This window comes from Lynx canadensis, chromosome E3 (assembly GCF_007474595.2).
Source record: "Lynx canadensis isolate LIC74 chromosome E3, mLynCan4.pri.v2, whole genome shotgun sequence".
NCBI classification, from domain to species: domain Eukaryota; kingdom Metazoa; phylum Chordata; class Mammalia; order Carnivora; family Felidae; genus Lynx; species Lynx canadensis.
The window spans coordinates 34490529-34511193 of record NC_044318.1 but is presented as its reverse complement, the minus strand read 5'-3'; the positions used below and the strand labels follow the sequence as shown (position 1 = coordinate 34511193).

General features: G+C 42.1%; 2 protein-coding genes and 1 non-coding gene across 3 annotated transcripts; all 3 read right to left on the bottom strand.

Moving 5' to 3' along the window:
• Positions 1-7771: 7771 nt before the first annotated feature.
• Positions 7772-7878, bottom strand: LOC115504623. Its single transcript, XR_003965730.1, has one exon. It is a non-coding gene; the product is annotated as a U6 spliceosomal RNA (small nuclear RNA).
• Positions 7879-11259: 3381 nt separating this feature from the next.
• Positions 11260-12010, bottom strand: LOC115503887 (elongation factor 1-beta-like). Its single transcript, XM_032591566.1, is given in 2 exon segments — positions 11260-11530; positions 11533-12010. Coding segments are annotated over 2 exon segments (669 nt in total). The 5' UTR covers positions 11996-12010; the 3' UTR covers positions 11260-11324.
• A 4065-nt stretch (positions 12011-16075) lies between these two features.
• On the bottom strand, positions 16076-17020 carry LOC115503881 (olfactory receptor 1F12-like). Its single transcript, XM_030300433.1, has one exon. The coding sequence runs from the start codon at positions 17018-17020 to the stop codon at positions 16076-16078; it is 945 nt and encodes a 314-aa protein (XP_030156293.1).
• Between the last annotated feature and the right edge of the window lie 3645 nt (positions 17021-20665).

Here is a 20665-nt window from a genome sequence, read left to right as displayed (position 1 = left end):
AAAAACTTAAAGGAATAACCAAATTCATTTCTTGTATTTTGGCAAGAACACATTATAAATGATGGCATGTCTGGTTGTTTCTCTCTGATGTTAGGATCCTAGATGTATTTATTTCATAAATTCTATAAATGATTCACTTATTAGCTGGAATGCTTCTGTCAAATTTTCCCTCATTAACCATTAGGTTTCTTAGATAGAGTTCACAGGAAAGGAAATGCTTGATTCGTCCTTTTGCCTGTTTTCACAATAATGATCTGGTTGCTTTGTTTTCTGTAATTGTGATCAGGTATTTTTTCAATCAGAATACATTCATGGATTTTGGATTTACAGCCAGTCCACTGTACTTCTTGATGCTCAGATCATTTCACTTTTGGTCATTGGGAGCCTTTTCAACTTGCCTCCTGATTCCTTTTGACATAACTCTAGTCATCTTTGATAGCTTCTTTATTTTCTGATAGGACAGGATGTTGCAAACTCCTCTTGTACATTTCCTGCTCCCTTTGAGAGTGAAGAGAAGTGCTATTAATTATGCCAGGACAATATGGTAAAGTGGGACTCCAGGACAGATGGGGATATTTGGTCACCTTATATACAGCCCTCATTGTGTGTGATTGGGTGTCTGTGGTTTCTTCACCCAACTATAATGTTGGGCACTTTCAGGGCTGGCAGGTAGTGTGTCCCATGCTGCTGTGATAATGAAGAGTGCCACTCCAAGGGGTATGACCTTTGTAAGAGAAACCCCTTTTTATACCTTGGGTGGTGACTTTCTGCCCAAGGTCTGTCCTGGGGAGCTATTGCATTAAACATTTGCTTTTCAAAATGTATGCCATGAATGTTATCAGCAGCCTGATTAACTATATTTCAGTACTTTCAGGTCCTCTTTTATTCCAGCCTAGGGGCAATTTGAAGAGCCCTTGTTTCTTAAAAAGTAAGTTGGTTTCAAGTTCATCATGCAACACAGGCTGACTTTATCTACTTCTGAGGTGAGGAAAGTAACTATCAGGAACATGTTTCTCTAGAGTCTACTTGCCCTTTTATTTTTTTATTTGTATTCTATTTTTAATTTTTTTTTAAAGTTTATTTATTTTGAGAGAGAGAGTGTACATGAACGAGCATGTGAGTGGGGGAGTGCCAGAGAGGGGGAGTGAGAGAATCCCAACCAGGCTCCACACTGGCATTACAGGCTGATATGAAATTCAAGATCATGACCTGAACTGAAATCAAGAGTTGGATGCTTAACTGACTGAGCCATCCAGGAGCCCTGCTACTTGTTCTTTTACAATTTAGCCAGTTTCTCAGCCTCTGCACTACTAATATTTTGTGCCAGGTAGTTCTTTGTTTTGGAGGCTGTCCTGGCTGTTTTGTGCATCAACCTACTACATGCTAGTAACACTCCCCAATCATAACGACTAAGGAGGTTTCCAGACATTTCCAAATGTCCCCTGGGTGGCAAAATTGACCCTTGCTGAGAATCACTGCTTGTAACATTCAGGATAATTGCTGTTGCGAATTAGATGTTTTGTTTTTTTCTAATTTAAATTTTAGTTAGCCAACATAGAATGTAATATTGATTTCAGGAGTAGAATTTATTGATTCATCACTTAGAGCATGCAGTGCTCATTACAACTGCTCTTCTTAAGTACCCATCATTCATCTAGCCCATCCTCCCCCCCCCCCCCCCCCCATTAACCCTCAGTTTGTTCTCTATCTTGTTAAGTAGTTGGTTTAGTTAGTGAAAGAAAGGACTGGCATTTCAAGGACTAGAGCTATTTCCTGCTAAGCTTAATACCCCAGCCTAACTTTCTGGAGAACAAAGTTTTACTAGAGATCACTGGGATTAAATGTAGTATTGCCATGTAGAGCCAAGAGCTATTGAGATAGAATCTCAGGATAGAGGCCTGGAAACTCTAAAACCTAGGTGGTTTCTATGCAGGTAACCTGGCTTATTGCTTTGGGTTCTTTTCAGGCAAGCACCTACCACAGAGCCTCTATATCACAGAGAACTTTTGCTTGGGGCCTAGATTCGCCTTTCCCAGTAAATGCATGTGTGTAGTGGGGGCCACTTAAACTCAATGCAGCCAATGCCAGCCTTTTTTCCTTCATAATAAGGTCCTCAAGGCACACAGCAGACAGTAAATATTTCAATGAAAGGTCTGGATTTCTGCCTTTTTTAGTAGCTAGAATGGTCATAAGAGTGCCTGAGGAAGAAACATGACATTGCATTGACCCTAGTGGCCCTTCTGATATAGCTGACACCTCTAGCTGTTGTGCTACCAACTGCAGTCACATCGAATTCACTTAGAAATGCCATAAGCCAAAGAAATTCACTGGGGCTTCCTACAATTTTGTATTCCTATCTTATTTTTTCCCTTTTATCTCAGTTTCTGAAGGACACATTTCTAAAGATTTATCATGTCCAACCTATCCCCAGTATTGGCACATTTCAATAAAAAATTTCAGTAAAACTTTGTTCACGACAGGGAGGGCGGGCAACGTTCTCCCTTGTGTTTGTTGCTGGGAATCTGAACTGCTAAGAGTGAGGATGGAGAGGGTTGGGTAAGGCAGGTGTTGTCCCTTGATAAACAGAGGGACTTGGGAGGAGCAATTCCAGTTTCCTGGAAGGGTGAATGGGCTCCAGTAGAATGGCTGCCATTGCTGCCACATGCTGTAGCCATAGCTCTGTCATCTGAGTGGCCAGAGACCAGGAAATGGCCGTACTCCCAAGAGCTCACCTCATATGTTTTCCCTTCCTTAGTAAAAACCATAATCTCTGGAAAAGGTAGTAGATTAACCTTTAGATAGATTGGAAACAAAGAGGTGGCACGAGTCTATACCTTGTGACTCCCACCTCTGGTAGCTATTTGAGTATTATGTTATCTCTGTGTCTGTGAAACAGTTGAGGAAAATCTGATCTACATCACCTAGAGATTTCATTGACTCCTGCAAAAGCTCAGCCTGTTGTATGAACAGGAAAAGTACAATGAACAGTAAGTGGTTTCTCATCAAGAGCCAGTCTTCTTACTAGGTTTCTCCAGTCTTTAAGGGTTCCTGCTGCCTGAACTGAGGTGCTAATGGAAGGACTGGAAAGTAAGAGATGGAAAAAATCCCAGCAGTTAAAACAGTGTGGAACTCATTCGTAAATAGACCAATGGAATAGCAGGAAAGGTTGAGAAATAGCCCTGGCTCTGTACTAAAGAGGTTAATTTTTTTAAAAGTCACATTGGTATAATTGGATAGCTATTTGGAGAAAGATAAAAATAGACCCACTTCTCACATCATATCCAAGAGTGAACTCCAGATGTATCAGGGATGTAACTAAAAAATGAAACTACCCAAGTACCAGAAGACACTGCGGATGAATTCCTCTAAAACATGGGTTCAGGGAAAAGGCTTTAAAACTATGGCTTAAAATCCAGATGCACTAAAAGAAAAGATTGGTGCATTCCTACATAAAAATTTTGAGAACTTCTGAATGGCAAAAACCATAAGCAAAGACAAATGACAAGTTGGGAGAAAATACTTGCAACATAACACAAAGTTCCAGTATTTCTAATATGTGAAGAACTTTGTAAAAAAATGAGTTAACCCCCCAAACAAAACAACCCCACTGAAAAATTGATAAACTAGAAATCACAAAAAAAAGATACTGAAATGGCTATTAATGATATAAAAAGATGTTCACCTTCGCTCAAAATAAACTCCAATTAAAACTGCACTGACCGAGAGATTTCTTTTCCATCACATTGGCCAAAATTCCAAAGCTTGACAATACACACTATTGATGAGTTTGTGGGGAAACAAACAGGAATTCTTACCCATTGCTAGCAGAATGCAAATAGTGCAGCCTCATGTGGAGGAGAATTTAGTAATAGCTAACAAGATTATGGATGAATTTACTGTAAAGCTATCCCTGTAACAATATGAAAATACACATGCACAACATTATTCATTACAGCATTCTTACTGCAAAAAATACTGGAAGCTGCATAAATATCCAAGATAGGTGACTGAAAAAATTATGACACATCCACACAATGTAGTATTGTGCAAATTTTAAAAACATTATCATGGGGCACCTAGGTTGCTCAGTCAGTTAAGCATCTGATTCTTGGTGTCGGCTCAGGTTATGATCTCATAGTTTGTGAGTTCAAGCCCCACATTGGGCTCTGCGCTGGCAGCATGGAGCCTCTCTTTCCCTCTCTCTCTGCCCCTCCTCCACTCCCACTGTCTCTGTCTCTCTCAAAATAAATAAATACACTTTAAAAAAGTAAAAAACATTGGGTCAGTTTTCACAATTGGAATATAAATCTGGCTTAGGTAGAATCATATCAATGTTAAATGTACTAATGTTGATAATTGTGTTGTGGTTATGTAAGAGAATATCCCTGTTCTTAGGAAATACACACTGAAAAATTTAAGGATAAAGGACCATTGTGTATATGTGAGGAGGGGGAGGAAGGAGGAAGAAGAGGGAAGAAAAGAAACAAGGTAAAAATGTTAAGGATAAGTTAATCCAGGTAAAGGGATATATGGATACGTTGTACTATTGTCATTGTAATTTTTATGTAATTATTGAAAATTCTTGAAATTATTTTATTATAAAAATTTCAAGTGTTAAAAAAAAAAAGAAGAACTAACATCATTTACTACTTCTGACCATGGGGGGGAAAAGGGTCCCACGTACTTGTCCGATGATAATGGCCCTAAAGTAGGAGCAAGAGGGTGGCACAGCATATAGCTCACAAGATACACCAATTTAATCATACCTCATCTTGCTCAAGAGCTGCAGATTCATTCCCACATTTTTTTCACTGTGCATGGTGGGCCAAGCCTCTTTCATGCAGTGAATGAAGCTGGTGTGGCAGCTTTCTTTTCGGTGTCTTCATCCATATTCTTGATTTTGTGCAGGTGTACTCACAAAATACTTTCCATTCAGCCTTTAGACCGGTCATTTGCTTCAGGCCTTGTGACCTCTACAGGTGCTTTCAGCCACATTATACCTCCTGCCGCAAATTAGGGATCATCTTCCCCAAACCTGCTGGCTTTAGCCCATTGCTTCAGGGAGCATCTTTGGTCATTAATGCATGCTCTGGTTGATACATACGTACAGGTATCCCTGTGGGCATTCAATCTCACAGTGTTTTGGAATTATTTCATAATTTGTAATTTACTTGGTGCTTATGACAGACCTCTATGACAGTACAAAACTGATGGTCAAATAAATGAAATCTGGAGGGTTAACTGGTTTGAACAGCAATGAGTTAAAAGGGAAGAGTAAGCCTCATTGTAGAATTGTTGAATATGAAATAACAGAAGGGTTGTTAGATGTTGGGGACTGGTCTTTAGAAGGCAGGTCAGGGTTGAAAGCCTAGTTTTTTGGTGTGTTCTGTTTTGTTTTTTAGAGTCAGTGGGTATGCCAAAAATTAGGCTTTCTGGGTGCCTATCACACACCCCTAGTATGTGATAGAGTTTACCTACCATCCAGTGACCCTGGGTATACATCTGGAAGCTCCCCCAATGCCAAGCCCTAGCAAACTTTGCAGGACCTCAGCTCCAGCCCACATCTAGTATCTTTACGCATGTTAGATCAGCAAGAGCTGTTATGCCTAGAGACCCATAACATTCCAGTGTCCTCACTGGTCCCTGACTGCTCTGTCACCCCCTACTCCAAATGTGACCCTGATGCCTCTCTGGTAAATCCTACCTGGCTCTGATCATACCTCTACCTTGAAGTACTTTATACTTCAGGAAACTCAGGGAAGGGGAGTAGTGGGACATGTAACTGGATTGTGTGGGGTTGGACTTTAGAAGATCATTTTCTCATAGAATAATGGCATCTGACTCAAAAGATCCAGTGTAGCAGGTCTAGAAGTTAGTGATCCAGCTCCACTGTCTGAGAACTTTCCCTTGCTTTCCACGCTACTGCAGAGGATACTGCTGCCTCTGGGTGGTAGTCAACACTCAGTAAATCCAGCTATGTCAGCTTGCTCGGGTGTATTCACATCCTTGCTAGTGGTGGAGTTAGCAAGTCTTTGTCATACTTTGTGCTCAAGGTGAAAACTGTCCTTAGGATAATCCAGATAGAGGTTTTGTTCTTTATGCTGTTAAGTTAATTAAAAAAGGAGGCCACTAATTTGACTGAGGTAGTTCTAATGCCTTGGTAGCCTACATAAGCAACCCAAAACCTAAGTCTGTAAATGCCTCAAGGTTAAGAAATCAAAACATAAGGACAAACAGTCACAAACAGCCAACTGGGCTTTCTCATACAAGACAAATGTAAGCTCTAGCCAATCAAATGGTTTCCTTGCTTTGCTTCCTATCTTTTTACATGTCTTGCCACTACCTCCTGTGGATAGAGTGCTGCTAACCACTTCTGGTTTGATACTGCCTGATGGGACTCAGTTTTTGCTCAAACTTAACAATTTAAAAACGCTTCAGGTTATCTTTTAACAGTGCTTGTCAACAGAGATTCTCAAATTATTATCTGAAGACCACTTGACATCAAAATCACCTGGGGAACTTTTTTTTTTTTTTTAACATTTATTCATTTTTGAGAGAGAGAGAGAGAGACAGAGCATGAGTGGGGAAGGGGCAGAGTGAGAGGGAGACATAGAATCAGAAGCAGGCTCCAGGCCCTGAGCTGTCAGCACAGAGCCTGACACGGGGCTCGAACTCACAGACTGCGAGATCATGACCTGAGCCGAAGTTGGACATTTAACTGACTGAACCACCCAGGTGCCCCTTGGGAAACTTTTAAAAACTGTATTTGTGGATGGAGTAGTGGTCCAAAGGGACCTAAGAATCTTCATTTTACCCAACTCCTCAGATGATAATAATGCACATAAATTTTAAGAATGGTAGCTCCATTGAGTAGAACACTGTGGCTTCACCAGAGCGCTCATTCAAACATTGGAACAGATCCTGAAGTTTACTCCCACCAGCCCAGAGCAAGTATGAGATGGCTCTAGGAAGGAACAGCAACGCATGACCTTCCATAGCAAAATGTTACTGTACTCCTCTCAGGTTGTAGCCATAACACACAAATTTCTTCAACAATACAGGACAGTTACATCCTGATCTCCCACTAGCAAAGTACTTTGTGAGCTAACAGAACCAAATCTGTAAGTTGTTCTGAGATCTGTGTTGGTAAAAGATCTTTAACAGTATTCTTTTAAGTAAACTCTTTGTTCTGTATAACTATAGAGGAGGATTCAGAGTGCATTGAGGGCATTGATGGCGAGACCACTGAAATGATACAGGAGAGTTTGAGAAAGAGCACAGCTTCTGTGACTGAGAACCAGTCCTCATCCAGAAGGCGAGTTCAATAGTAGACTGGATTCTAGATCAGATCTCTGTTCAAGAAAAAAAAAAAAGCCTTCCCTTTTTTTTTTTTTTTTTGAATGACGTGTTGTTTCCTCTTATTTTACCTTGACTTCTTAGTAAAATATCTTAAGATGTAATCCTTTTGTGCCTGACTAAAGTGATGTCTTGATTTGTTGAAGGAAAAAGAAGATAAGGGGGAGGAAGATAAGGGAGGGGAAGACTAAGTGCAGGGCCATTTGTAGATTTGGCTGTCACTTTGTTGGGAGAAGCCTTCACAAAGGACACATGTCCTTTATTATGTAGAGGTAGCAAAAATAATTCTCCTTATCTTTCTCATTCCACTGGATCTTTTCTCAGTATTTTGTTATTTTATTTTATTTTATTTTATTTTATTTTATTTTATTTACTTTCCAGTGTAGTATCAGGTGTACAATTTAGTGATTCAACTATTCCATACAAATGTTTCACAAATTTGCATGTTATCCTTGTGCAGAGGCCATGCTAATCTTCTCTGTATGGTCCCAATTTTAGTATAAGTGCTGTCAAAGTGAGCACTCTTTTCAGTTTTAATATCTATTTCCTTACCACCCTTCCATCCAAACTGTTCCAAACCTACTTTGTTTACGTGGAGCTGACTCTAGGTGTCATCTAAGAGGAGATCCATTCCTATACTGTAATTTTTATAGACCATATCATGGTCAGAATAGCTCCATTCATACAGAACACACTGACATCTCAATATTGGATCTTTATTCAATATGTATTATATTACTGCATTTCATTTTCCTTTCCTAATTTAGTAAGTGTAGTAGCAAAAACGAAAAAAAAGTAGTAGACTAACCTCAAGCTAGGGGCACCTGGGTGGCTCATTTGGTTAAGTGTCTGACTTTGGCTCAGATCATGATCTCACCATTTGTGGATATGAGCCCTGTGTCAGGCTCTGTGCTGACAGCTCAGAGCCTGGAGCCTGCTTCTGATTCTATGACTCCCTCTCTCTCTGCCCCTCCCTGGCTCAGCTTGTGCTCTGTCTTTCTCTGTCTCTAAAACATAAATAAACATTAAAAAATTTTTTTTAGAATAGCCTCAGGCTACAGACAGATAGAAAGACATGCAACTTTTCACCGAAGACGTTTAATAGAGATTTCAAGGTTTGTTTGTTTGTTTTTATCTCTTAGTTTGAGTGTGGAGAAAATAGAACACTTGTACACTGTTGGTGGGAATATAAAAAGCAAAAGTGCTTTGTAAGACAGTATGGCATCTCCTCAAAAAATTAAAACTCGAGTTACCATATGATGTAGCAATTCCACTTCTGGGTGTAGACTCCAAAGAATTAAAAACAGGGACTGCCATGTTCATAGCAGTGTTATTCACCATAGTCAAAAGGTGGAGGCAACCCAAGTGTCCATCAATGGATGAATGGATAAGCAAAATGTGGTCTTTCCATAAAACGGATTATTCAGCGTTAAAAAAGGGAGGACATTCTGACATGCTACAGCATGGATGAACCTTGAAGGCATTGTGCTAAGTGAAATAAAAGGACAAGTGCTGTATGATTCCATTTATATGAAGTACCTAGAGTAGTCAAATTCAGAAAGACAGAAAGTAGAGGAGTGGTTGCCAGGGTCTGGGAGCAGAAGGAATGGGGAGTTGGTGTTTAATGGGTGGAGAGTTTCAGTTTTGCAAAGTGAGGAGTTCTATGGAGGGATGATGGTGTGGCTGCACAACAGTGTGAATGTACTGTATGCCACTGAACTGAGCACTTTAAGATGATAAATTTACGTTATATGTATTTTACCACTAAAAAAAAAAAAAAGAAATGTGTATTGGCTTTATCAACTTAAAGAATCATTGGTGGTATTGGTAAGAGCAGTTTCAGTGGCATGGTGGGGTGGGGGGAAGCGAGATTCCAGGGTGTTTTGAATTCTCCCTTGAGTTCTAACTCATAGATACTGCTACCCACTTTGAAGATCAAATAGGCATCTCAAACTTATCACAAAACGAACTGCTTGGTTTTCTCTCCACCATCCAAACCTCTCTCTCTCTCTCTCTTTTTTTTTTTTTTCTCATCTTAGTGGATAGACCTTGCATTCCCTCAGTTGCTCAGGCCAAAAAGCCTACAACACTCTCTCATACCCTGAATCCACACCATCAGCAAATTCTGCTGGTTCTCCTTTCAACCCACACACAGTCTGGCAACTTAATATTACCTCCAGCATGTTCAGGTCCGAGCCACCATCTCTCTTGGACTACTTTAACAGCCTTCTAATTAATTTGCATGCTTCTATTCTTTCTTCTTGATAGTCTCTTCACCATATAAGAACCAGACAATCCTTAGAAAATATAAATAAGATGATCTCACTTCTCTGTTCAGAACTTTCCAAAGGCTTCCCTTCTCAGAATAAAAGCCAAAGACCTTATTTAACTAACAGTTCTTCCTGGAGCACATTGACCAACATGCCAGGAATGCTCCCTCTTAGGGGCTATGCTTTTGTTCTCTTTGTCTGGAACCCATTTTCTCAAGACCTTTTGCAACTTTATATCTCTTCTTCATGTGAGTTTCTGTTTTGAGAGACCTTTCCTAACTACCTGTGATATTTTTAAAATGTGTCTGCAAATTCTTTGTCATTCTTCCCATTAAGAGATAGAGTCTAATTCCTTTCCTCTTGAATATTGACTGACCTTAGTGACTCTTAACAAAATACGGAGGCAGTGAGGCTATGTTACTCCTCAGGGTAGGTCATGAAAAACAGTAGTTGGGATGCTGGCCTTGGAACAGAACCGTCATGCTGTGAAGAAGCCCATGTCACACAGACATGCTACACTCCAGCAACAACAGCCCTAACTGTGGTCCTCACTGACAACCAGCATCAACCATTAGATATATGAGTGGGGAATCCTTCAGGAGAACTCCAGCCCAAGCTTGTTTGTATACAACTGCATGATGGACCCTGAGGGAGCATTGCTGAGATCAACCCAGTCACCCCCAGAAATATGAGAGAGAAAATAAATGATTGCTGTTATTTTTTAAAGATTGCTTTAACTAACATTTATTGACTATTAGTTATCACAGGTTATTTTATATACAAGAACTTGTTTAACCTCTATAGTAGCCCTGGTTAGATAGGCATTATTTATTTTTTATTGTTTTATTATTTCCTGTAAGTAGGGTCCATGCCCAATGTGGAGCTTGAACTCACCACCCTGAGATTAAGGGTCACATGCTCCACCAACTGAGCCAGCCAGGCACCCCAGTAATTGCTGTTATTTTAAGACACTAAATTTGGGTGGTTTTTTTCTCAGCAATGGACACTTGAAGCACAGACCCTACCACAATTATACTCCTTATCAGTTGCTAGTTCCTGACCTATGTTTTTCTTTTTCTTTATAGCACTTAGCACTTACAGCTTTCTGACATGTGCATATTTGTTGTTTTTTTTTTTTTTTTTCCTGTTCTCCTCCCATGCCCTGGAACATTGGCTGCATGAAGGTAGAAACTTTCTTTTGTTTGCTGATATATCAGTACCTACAATATTACCTGGTGCAGAATTGTCATTGGAGCTCAAATTGTATTTGTTAAGTGGATGTAGCTATGGCCCTCTGGTGTGGAAAAGGCATCCACTGTGAACAGGAAGGTATCGGGGTGAAAGGGTTATATAGGACTTGGAAAATGCTGTAAAGGAGATATTTATTATTCTCATTATTCTTTTTTTTAAGTTTATTTTCAGAGAGAGAGAGAGAGAGAGAGAGAGAGAGAGAGAGCACAAGTTGGGGAGGGGCAGGGAGAGAAGGAGAGAAGGAATCCCAAGCAGGTTCTGCACTGTCAACATAGAGCCCCACCTGGGGCTTGAACTCACGAACTGTAAGATCAGGACCTGAGCTGAAATCAAAGTTGGATGCTTAACCAACTGAGCCTTCTAGGCGCCCCTATTCTCATTCTTTTTTTTTTTTTTTTTTTTTTTGTCTTCAAGCTTTTATTTAAGGGCAATTATCTACAATGAACTTCAGATCTTATTAAAAGCAGCCATGTCCATGGACTGCACATAGTCCTCAAAAGCAGTGATCCACTCCTCCAGCATATCTGTTCCAACTTTATCATCTTCCACTACACACTGTATTTGAAGTTTTTTGATTCCATACCCCACTGGAACTAGTTTAGAAGAGCCCCAAACCAAGCCGTCTGCTTGAATGCTTTGGACGCACTCAGTTGCATATCTGTCTCATCGTCCCAAGGTTTCACGTCTAGTAAGATGGAAGACTTGGCAACAAGTGCAGGTTTTTTGGCTTTCTTTGACTCATATTGTGCAAGGCGTTCCTCTCTTAGCCGCTTTGCTTCTTCACTTTCTTCCTCCTCCTCAGAACCAAAGAGATCAATGTCATCATCATCTTTACTATCTGTAGCTCCACTTCCTGTGATGCATTCCACATTAGCAGGGCCATACTTGCCCAAAGTTTTCTTCACTCCTGGAAGGCTGGTCTTTTCCTTTTCGTAAGACTTGATGTGATTATACCAACATAGGACATGATACAAGTTGGCAGGTAGAGGGCCGGAGACTACTTCAAATACTGCCACGTCTGCTTGTGATGGCACATACCCCTCGATGTAGCTCTTGTCTGCCAGGTAGTCGTTGAGCACCTGGAGGCCAGTGGGGGTTTTCAGGTCTCCAAAACCCATGGCATGAGCTGATCCCAGAACGGGGCTGCAGTGGAGGAAAAGACGAGCGTGGGGAGTGAGCGCCTTGTGCTAAGAGGGAAAAGGGTCTCATTATTCTTGAAGATGCTTCCACTTTACTACTGGTGGTACTTAATAATGCTATTTAAAAAAATGTGGATACTAGAACTATTTTTTCCTTTCTTCTTGAATACCTTATTTATTATTAATTTTAAAATATAATTTATTGTCAAGTTAGCTAACACTGTGTTTACACTGTGCTCTTGGCTTCAGGAGTAGATTCCCATGATTCATCGCTTACATACAACACGCAGTGCTTATCCCAACAAGTACCCTCCTCAATGCCTATCACCCATTTTCTCCTTTCCCCCAGGCCCCCATCAACCCTCAGTTTGTTCTCTGTATTTGAGTCTCTTATGGTTTGCCTCCCTCTCTGTTTGAAACTATTTTTTCCCCTTCCCTTCCCCCATGGTCTTCTGTTAAGTTTCTCAAATTCCACATGTGAGTGAAAACATATGATATCTGTCTTTCTCTGACTGACTTGCTTCACTTAGCATAATACTCTCCAGTTCCATCCATGTTGTTGCAAATGGCAAGATTTCATTCTTTCTCATTGCCAAGTAGTATTCCATTGTATATATAAACCATATCTTTATCCATTCATCAGTTGATGGACATTTGGGCTCTTTCCATAATTTGGCTATTGTTGATAGCACTGCTATAAATATTGGGGTACCTGTGCCCCTATGAATCAGCACTTTTGTCTCCTTTGGATAAATTCCTGGTAGTGCTATTGCTAGGTCTTGGGGTAGTTCTATTTTTAGTTTTTGGGGAACCTCCACTCTGTTTTCCAGCAACTGCACCAGTTTGCATTCCCACCAACAGCGCAAGAGGGTTCCTGTTTCTCCACATCTGCGCCAGCATCTGTTGTTTCCTGAGTTGTTAATTTTAGCCACTCTGACGGTGTGAGGTGGTATCTCAGTGTGGTTTTAATTTGTATTTCCCTGATGATGAGTGATGTTGAGCATTTTTTCATGTGTCAGTTGGCCATCTGGATGTCTTCTTTGGAAAAGTGTCTGTTCATGTCTTCTACCTATTTCTTCACTGGATTATTTGTTTTTTGGGTGCTGAGTTTGGTAAGTTCTTTATAGATTTTGGATACTAACCCTTTATCCGATATGTCATTTGCAAATATCTTCTCCCATTCAGTCAGTTGCCTTTTAGTTTTGTTGATTGTTTCTGTTGCAGTGCAGAAGCCTTTTATCTTGATGATGTACCAATAGTTCATTTTTGCTTTTAATTCTCTTGCCTTTAGAGACATGTTGAGCAAGAAATTGCTGCGGCTGACGTCAAAGAGGTTGTTGCCTGTTTTCTCCTCCAGGGTTTTGATGGTTTCCTGTCTAACATTTAGGTCTTTCATTCACCTTGAGTTTATTTTTGTGTATGGCATAAGAATTTAACACTTTATTTTTAAAATTTTTTTTTTCAACGTTTATTTATTTTTGGGACAGAGAGAGACAGAGCATGAATGGGGGAGGGGCAGAGAGAGAGGGAGACACAGAATCGGAAACAGGCTCCAGGCTCTGAGAGGTCAGCCCAGAGCCTGACGCGGGGCTCGAACTCATGGACCGCGAGATCGTGACCTGGCTGAAGTCGGACGCTTAACCGACTGCGCCACCCAGGCGCCCCAACACTTTATTTTTTAAATAGAAATTAACAGTCTGATAAGTTCACAGAATTAGGTTTATGCTGCCAAGACTGTAAAGGTGGCTGGGCTTCTGAACTTTTTATAGTTGACCTCTGTGTAAGATGAGGAAGAGAACATCCTTTTCCACTTGCCCCTCAGCAAGCGGTCTCTGGGCCAGGAATAGAGCCAGTCTGCAAAGGTGTTTGCTATGAGAGAAGGATTATCTCATCCTGTGCCCTTCCTTGGAAGAGAGGCCTCTGAGCCAGAGAGCCTTCTCACAGCCCACCAGTGAGCAAGGTCAGTTGAAGGTCTTTCATATTTATTCAGCACTGCCCCTCTTTTTTTTTCTTGTTCACTTTTTTTTTTTTTTTAACCTTGGGTCCAAACCATTGTATTATTCACCATTGTAGCAAAACCATATTAAAGGAAGACCTCCCCTCCATGTTGACATCGGCTTTTCTTCACATCATTTTTATAGGTTTGAGGTGAGATTTTCTTGCTGTTATTGTGGTTTTATGGTCAGAGACCCAAGAAAGCCTAAATCCTTTCCTGCCAAATCATTACAACTCTTGAAGGTTCCCAAGGAAACACTATGCTCAAAGGACAATAGCAAACTTTGAGCCAGAGTACCACTTTGTGGGTGTCTGAGTTATACTCAGTAACCTCCATCGTGGACTCAGTGATCAAAAGTGAGCTGGAAAATAGTATGGGCCTACCTGCTTCCTACTCTTAGCCCCAAATCTGAATTGAGGATCGTGTGCTCGGGCATGGTGTGGAGAGAGAGAGAGGGGTGACTGGGCTTCAAGTGGGGATTCCAGGCAGACCACAAATAGAAGAGGACTAACCAGGGGCCAGGCTAGAAGGAGGGGACTTCATTCCTGGATGCTAACCCTCTAGGGTATACTGCCCTTTATAAAATATGCACCAGTGAACTCCTTAGGCTCTGACCTCCCAGATTGGTAGCTCTTTTACCTTGAAAGGGGAGAGGAAGATATAAAACATATTGGTTAAGACTAAATCATGGGGAGAAAGGATGTAAATGTTTTTTTTCCCAGTGTTTGCCACCATTGTCATGGTCATCATTAGCATCTATTAGCAGCATACTTTTATTGAGTCATTATTTAAAAAACTTTTTTAAATGTCTTATTTATTTTTAAGAGAGAAAGAGAGACAGAGCAGGAGCAGGTGAGTGGCAGAGCGAGAGAGGGACACAGAATCTGAAGCAGGCTCCAGGCTCTGAGCTGTCTGCACAGAGCCCGACGTGGGGCTTGAACTCATAGACTGCGAGATCATGACCTCAGCCGAAGTCGGACACTTAACCAACTAAGCCACCCAGGTGCCCCGAGTCATTATTTTAAACCAGGCACTTGATAAAGTCTTCTGAGGATGAGTTTCTTAAGATGAATAGGAGCTTTTATAAAATTTAAAAATGACCCAACCATCCTGTTTGGAGTGGAGTTGTGGTGAACACAAATCATGCAAAGCCAGATATGAAAGGGTTGAACAGCATTACAATTATATGGTGTTCCAGGAGACAGAAAATTCTCTCAGCTGGGGAGACTTGAGGTGGCTTCATGAAGGGTATGGTATTTTATCTGAGCCTGAAGGACACCTGGAAATTTGATAGAAATGGGCAAGTTGACTCTACTGGAACAGCAAAAGTAGAGACTAAAAAAGCACAGTGTGTTTGGTAGAATGGTGAATTTCAGATGGACTGGAATCAAATGGCCAGTAACTATGGGGCCAGAACCAGAAGTCAGTGGTTAGGACTTTCTGTGTAATGCTCTATCAAGTTCTACCATACCCCTTGCAGCCTGTCTAGGTGTTCAGCTGAGATATCACTGTAAGCATCCCTAATGCGAGTATACAGAGCTATGGAACCCTACCCAGCAGCATCCAAGGCCAAGAGTGGGATGGCTTTGAGGACAATCAAGTCTGTCCCCAGAGCTAGATTCAACCCAGAATGTGGGGATGATGGTTGAGGAAGTGGGGGTACAGCAGAAGAGTTTAGAAATTGGGATGCATGAAGGTTAAGGATTTGAGGAACAGAGGGTGCATGGGAGCTGTGAGAGGGCATCCCTTTGGCACAGGCTATCAGCACAAGCCACAGATTCTTTTTTCACATGGACTTCTCTGGAAGGTCTGCAGACAAAGCTAATTTGCATCTGTTTATGTGGTTCTGTCTTTAGGGGAGAGGTTATGCCCCTCACCATGTTTGGGCAGTTTGAGCAAAGCCCAAGATGGAACTTGCAGATTACTTATGGAGAAATGAGAGGACTTCCTGGCCATGGTGACCCAGGACAATTAAGTCTATGTTTCTCTAGCCCTCTATATGTGGAGCCTGTCTCTAATTCATCCCCTTCCCAGCACAAAGGCCCTAAGAGGGGTCTTTGCTGTCACAGCCCACAGGATAAAGCCTTTATACTGAACAGTTTTCTTGTGGCTCCCTTCATGTCCTTGTTTCTCAGGCAGTAAATGAAGGGGTTCAGCATGGGTGTGACCACCATATACATCACTGAAGCCAGTGAATCCTTGTCAGTTGAATGGGATGATGAGGGACTCAAGTAGACCCCTGTGATAGTCCCATAGAAGAGGGTGATTACAGCGAGATGAGAACCACAGGTAGAAAAGGCCTTTTGTTTGCCCTGGGTAGATGGGACCTTAAGCACAGCAGACACAATGTGGGTGTAGGACACAAGAATGGCGAGGAAAGGAATGAGGACAATCAAACCCCCTACCAGCAGAATCATGAGCTGGTTGAGCTGTGTATTGGAACAGGATAGCTGGAGCAGGGGAATGAGGTCACAAAAGAAGTAAGGGATGACGTTGCTGGCACAGAACTCCAGCCGAGCCATGAGGACAGTGTGTAGCAGGGAGTGGAGGCTGGCGATGAGCCAGGAGCTCCCCAGCATCAGGGCACAGATTTGCAGACTCATCATGGTGGAATAGTGAAGGGGGTGGCAGATGGCCACATAACGGTCATAAGCCATTGCCATCAGGAGAAAGTTGTCCATGTTGGCAAGCAAAATGCAGAAGTAGATCTGGGTTAGGCAGCCACAATAAGAAATGGACTGAGTCTGCATCTGGATGTTCACAAGCATCTTAGGGACTGTGGAGGAGATGAAGCAGAAATCCACAAGGGAAAGGTTGCTGAGGAAGAAGTACATGGGTGTGTGGAGGTGGGAGTCTGAACCAATGGCCAGGATGATGAGCAAGTTCCCTGCTGCCCCGACCAGGTACATGACAAGGAAGAGCCCAAAGATCAGATCTTGCCTTTCGGGCTGGCTGGAGAGCCCTAGGAGGATGAACTCAGAGGCACTCGTGTAGTTTTCTTCCTCCATGGTTGCCTGGTCCTGCTGGGAGATAAGATCAGGCACAGGCTATATGGAGCAGGGGGTGGCACCCATGCCTCCCTTTTTTTCCTCATATAACTCCTCAGCTCACATCTGGCCAACTCACATTTCTGTTCATTTGGTACAAACTCCAAAGAAAGCTCTCCACCTACCATAGGAAAAGCTTCAACTAGGGAGTCTTATGGTCCCAACAGATCCCAAAGTCAGGGTTTTAATTATTCATTAGCAAAATGCTGCTGATCTGGAACGGTGCAAAGCCCCATCTGCCATCCCTCAAAAGAGAATCCTTGTGACATATGGCCAGGTACTCAGTGGTGCCCCCAAATTTCTGTCATACTCATTTTTTGATCTGAGCAACTGATGTTACCTCACTATTAAATAAAGAACCATAGGGGTTCTTTGGGTTCTTTGGGTGGCTCAGTCGGCTAAGCATCTGACTTCAGCTCAGGTCATGATCACGTAGCTTGTGGGTTCGAGCTGCACGTCGGGCTCTGTGCTGACAGCTCAGATCCTGGGGCCTGCTTCAGATTTTCTGTCTCCCTCTCTCTATGCCCCTCCCCTACTCCTGCTCTGTCTCTCAAAAATAAACATTTATTATTTTTTTAAATTAAATTTTATTTTTTTAGTGTTTATTTCTGAGACAGAGACAGAGCATGAACGGGGGAGGAAGAAAGAGCCTGCTAGGAGCAAAGGAACTTACCAGTGCAGCTGAGGAGGGTAAAGGAGGGATAGAGATTTTGGTCTGTTGCAGATCTCAGTTGAGTTCTTGGCCTGTGTTGAGAGAGCTGTTCCTTAGTGTGGAAGCTAAATGTCCTCCTTCAATTTCACTGCTTTGATTTTCTCCAAAAGACCAAAAAAGCACTACCAGGTGAACTTAGACTTGGGGCATTTGGGTCAGGGCCTCCTGGAATGGCCAGCACTGGGGCAGGAGAAGAGGTATGTTGAGCAGCTTGGTGGGGCAGGGGCATGGTGGGGAGAATCATCTGTACTGGGTGTACTGAGAGAAATCTCCTCTGAGACTGGGACCAGCAGTGTGTGTAGTGGCAAAAGCTCTATCCCTTCCTGGCGTAATACTCCTTTCAAACCAGAGTGGCACCATCCTATTTTCCTTCCAAGCCTCCACTTCCCCAGAGATGTGGGAGAAAAAAAAAAAAAATTCTTGTTACAACTTCCCACTTGTTAGGAAGGTACTCTTCCCAAGTGCTCCTATTTGAAGAAAACTGAAGTTAAGAGAGTCTAACTTAAAATGAAAAGGGGTTTTCTCCTAGCTTCTGAATCATTCCTGTCAGCATGCAGACATCACCCAGTTTTAAAAATCCACTCTTGGGGCGCCTGGGTGGCGCAGTCGGTTAAGCGTCCGACTTCAGCCAGGTCACGATCTCGCGGTCCGTGAGTTCGAGCCCCGCATCAGGCTCTGGGCTGATGGCTCAGAGCCTGGAGCCTGTTTCCGATTCTGTGTCTCCCTCTCTCTCTGCCCCTCCCCCGTTCATGCTCTGTCTCTCCCTGTCCCAAAAATAAATAAACATTGAAAAAAAAATTATAAAAATCCACTCTTGACCCACATTCCCTCCATCCTTGGGGCTATCAGGTTACCTTTCTACTCCCCCTTTCCACAAAAGTCCTCAAACTGTGGCCAGGATACATTCCCCATTCCCTTCTTCCCATTCACTCATGAAGCCCCCTTCTCAGGCTTCCCCACAATCCACAAAACATCCTTGGTCAAGGCCACCATTGCCACATCTCAGGTTGGTTCTCAGGCTCCATCTTACTAAACGAAAAGCCATAGTTGGCATGGTTGGTCACTCCCACCGTCTGGAAATATGCTCTCCACTGGGTTTCAAAGCACAGTTTTGAAACTCCTGCCTCACTGGTTTCTTGCTTAATGTCCTTCTCATCCTTCTCCTGCCTCACTGGTTTCTTGCTTAATGTCCTTCTCATCCTTCTCCTGCCTCACTGGTTTCTTGCTTAATGTCCTTCTCATCCTTCTGACCTGCACCAATTGGGATGTGCCATTAACTCCTCAAGCCCCATCTCTTCTCTGTACACTCATGCCTGAAGTGGTCTCAGTAGTCCCAAAGCTTCAAATGTCATCCAAATTTCTATTTCCAGTTTGGGATTTTCCCCCTTGAACTTCAAACCTAGGTATGTCTAACTGCCTACTCCTCATGTCCATTTAGGTGTCCAGTAGGCATCTCAGATTGTCCAAAACCGTGCCATTGATCTTCCCTTCTTCCAGCCCGCTGCCACCTCATTCATCCTCATCTTACTATTTTAATTGCTCACGCCAAAACCTCAGCACCACCTCTCACTCCTCTTTTGTTTTACTGTCCTTATCCAGTGTGTTGGCAAATTCTGTCATCTCTGACTTTGAAATATATCCAATGGTACTTTTTCTCTCTGTTCCCTGCTACTTTCATAGCCCAAACAATCATTATTTCCATCCAGATTATTAAAAATAGTTTCTTAGCTGGGTTCTGTTTCTATCCTTACCCTACCCTCGACATTGTTTCTACAAGGCAGCCAGAGGGAAAATTAAGAAATATGAGTCAGATTGTTATTTCTCTGTTCAAAATCCTCCAATGGCTCCCCATCTCACTTGGGACAAAACCCACAGTCGTTGCCAAATCCTCAGGGCTATGCATGACCCAGACCTTTGCCCTTCCCCTGATCTCACCTCCTTCTGTTGCCCCCTCACTTTCCATAGGCTGGCCATCAGGGCCTTCTTACCCAACCTGAACATGTCAAACATGTCCCTACCTCAGGGCCCTTGTACTTGTTATACAACTGCCTGGAATTCTCTTCCCTCAGTCCTTTACTTCATTCCAATTTCTGCTCAAATGTGATCTCTGCTCAGGGTTCCTGCAACCACCTATCTAAAATAGTGCCCCTTTCTGTCTTCCCCCTTGTTTTGCTTTGTTTTTATTCTCAGCATCATTTATTGTGTGTCTGTCTATCTATCTATCTATCTATCTATCTATCATCCATCTATCATTCTGTTTCTCTAGTATATAAGCCAATGAGGGCAGGAACTTTATTTTTATGTATTATTGCATCCCCAGTTTCTAGAACCATGCCTGGACTAAAGGAGACACTCAGTTGTTTTTATGTAGTTGTTGAATGAAGGGATAACTGTTCTTAATGTTCCCCTTTGTGACCATATGTCCTTGAGATTGGGTGAGACCTTAAATATAGTCCTCCTTCACCTGACATCAACCTCCTATCTCTCAGACGTCACTCATATTAACTTATCACCTGTATTGTTTCCTTAATACTGTTATTTAACTCACTAATTTTGTTAAGTGGAATTCATTTATTAAAAATGAAAATTTGCACTCCATGATACAGAAGAAAACAATATCACTTGCTGAATTTTAGCTAGATGCTATTACCTGTAGAGAGTTCTGAGTCTGAAACCTACCTTTTCTTGGTTAAAAAAGGAGAATATAAAGTCCTAGGGGAGGAGTTAAAGAAATGGCACTTGAGTATTTCTCAGAGAGGTAGTCTGAAGGGTTGAGGGAGAACTCAAAAAGGAATCAATTTCTCACCATGTGATTTGATACTATTTGTCTCCATCTTTGTAAGCCACCGAATGCCAAACCCTCAGACCCCTGTAGATACAGGCTCCACACTGCA

Bases quoted from the DNA above. Each gene is read 5' to 3' on its own strand.
- LOC115503881 (XM_030300433.1), bottom strand. From the start codon at position 17,020: ATGGAGGAAGAAAACTACACGAGTGCCTCTGAGTTCATCCTCCTAGGG.